This window comes from Mus caroli, chromosome 2 (genome assembly GCF_900094665.2).
Source record: "Mus caroli chromosome 2, CAROLI_EIJ_v1.1, whole genome shotgun sequence".
Lineage (NCBI taxonomy): Eukaryota > Metazoa > Chordata > Mammalia > Rodentia > Muridae > Mus > Mus caroli.
This window is the reverse complement of record NC_034571.1, coordinates 84,490,306-84,491,854: the sequence shown is the minus strand read 5'-3', so window position 1 is coordinate 84,491,854 and position 1,549 is coordinate 84,490,306. Positions and strand designations below refer to the sequence as shown.

The following is a 1,549-nucleotide window of genomic DNA, read 5'->3' as shown; positions in this document are numbered from 1 at the left end:
TGGGAGGCAGGCTGAGCTGTGGGTTGGGTCACATATGCTGATTCCAGACTGCAGGTATAGGTGCAGACCAGAAGGAAGATGGATCTTTGACAGGATGGGGCAGGGCCCATGACTTGCTAGGGTCCCAGCAGGTGGAGGAATGGGGGGGCAGGGGTTCTCACCCCTGTGCCTCCAGTTAGAGCAGGCTTTCTGGGAGGCAGACAGAGATGTAGAAACATATTTTTTGATGCAATGCCTCTGCCAGGAGTAAAGAAGAATTAGACCAGAATTGTAACAAAAGTAATACTCAAGAGGATGACCTTGAACTGCAAAAAAGATAACACAAATACATGATCTATGTATCCACTCATAACCTGGACTGGAAGTTAGAAGGAATTATTCTGAGTTACATTTTCTATGTGACTATAGGTAAATAGACATTTCTGGACTTCTATTTTCTGTTAATAGCTAAATGAAATTAAAATATAATAAATTAAACCGATAGAGTAGTAACATTTAATGCTGAATAAGAATGTACTGGTGGAGTAGTATTTAGCAAAACAGCCTGAGCTTTTGAGAATGCTTTTAGTGAAATTAACTTGTGCTGCAATGCTTTGACTTTTTTTCAGCCTTCCTATTATCTGATGTCCAACACACATGAACTGACTCCATGGCCAATGAAAATAATGTAACCGAGTTAATTTTCACTGGCCTTTTCCAGGATCCAGAGGTTCAGAAGTTGTGCTTTGTGCTGTTCCTTCCTGTGTACATGGCCACATTGCTGGGCAACGGTCTTATTGTTGTGGCAGTCAGCATCAGTAAGACTCTACATTCTCCCATGTACTTCTTCCTCAGCTCCTTGTCCCTGGTGGAGATCTGTTACTCCTCTACAATTGTCCCTAAGTTCATCACTGACTTACTTGCTGAGGTTAAAACCATCTCCCTGAAGGGCTGTCTGGCTCAGATATTCTTCTCCCATTTTTTGGGGGTTGCTGAGATTCTCCTGCTTGTGGTGATGGCCTGTGACCGCTATGTGGCCATCTGCAAACCTCTTCATTACATGAACATCATGAGTCGTCAAGTGTGTCACATGCTGGTGGGTGGCTCCTGGCTGGGGGGCTTCATTCACTCCATAATCCAGATCGTCATCACTATTCCATTGCCCTTCTGTGGTCCCAATGTGATTGACCACTACTTCTGTGACCTACAGCCATTATTTAAGCTTGCCTGCACTGACACCTTTATGGAAGGTGTTGTTGTGATGGCCAACAGCGGTTTAATCTCTATAATCTCTCTCTTCATCTTGGTGTCCTCCTATGCTATCATCCTAATCAACTTGAGGAAGCATTCTGCAGAAGGGAGACGCAAGGCCCTCTCTACCTGTGTCTCTCACATCACAGTGGTCATCCTGTTCTTTGGACCTGCCACCTTCATTTATCTGCGGCCATCCTCCAGCTTCACTGAAGATAAGCTTGTGTCTGTGTTCTACACAGTCATCACCCCTATGCTGAACCCTATCATCTATACTCTCAGAAATGCAGAGGTGAAAAATGCCATGAAGAAATTGTGG

General features: G+C 44.4%; 1 protein-coding gene across 1 annotated transcript in view; it reads left to right on the top strand.

Annotated features, from left to right (window-relative positions):
- The first annotated feature begins 649 nt into the window (after positions 1 to 649).
- Positions 650 to 1,549, top strand: part of LOC110306639 (olfactory receptor 142-like) — a 26,870-nt gene continuing 25,970 nt past the window's right edge. Inside the window, exon 1 of the mRNA XM_021178664.1 lies at positions 650 to 1,545. Coding sequence (XP_021034323.1) covers positions 650 to 1,545 — 896 coding nt within the window. The remainder of the gene's footprint in view (positions 1,546 to 1,549) is intronic.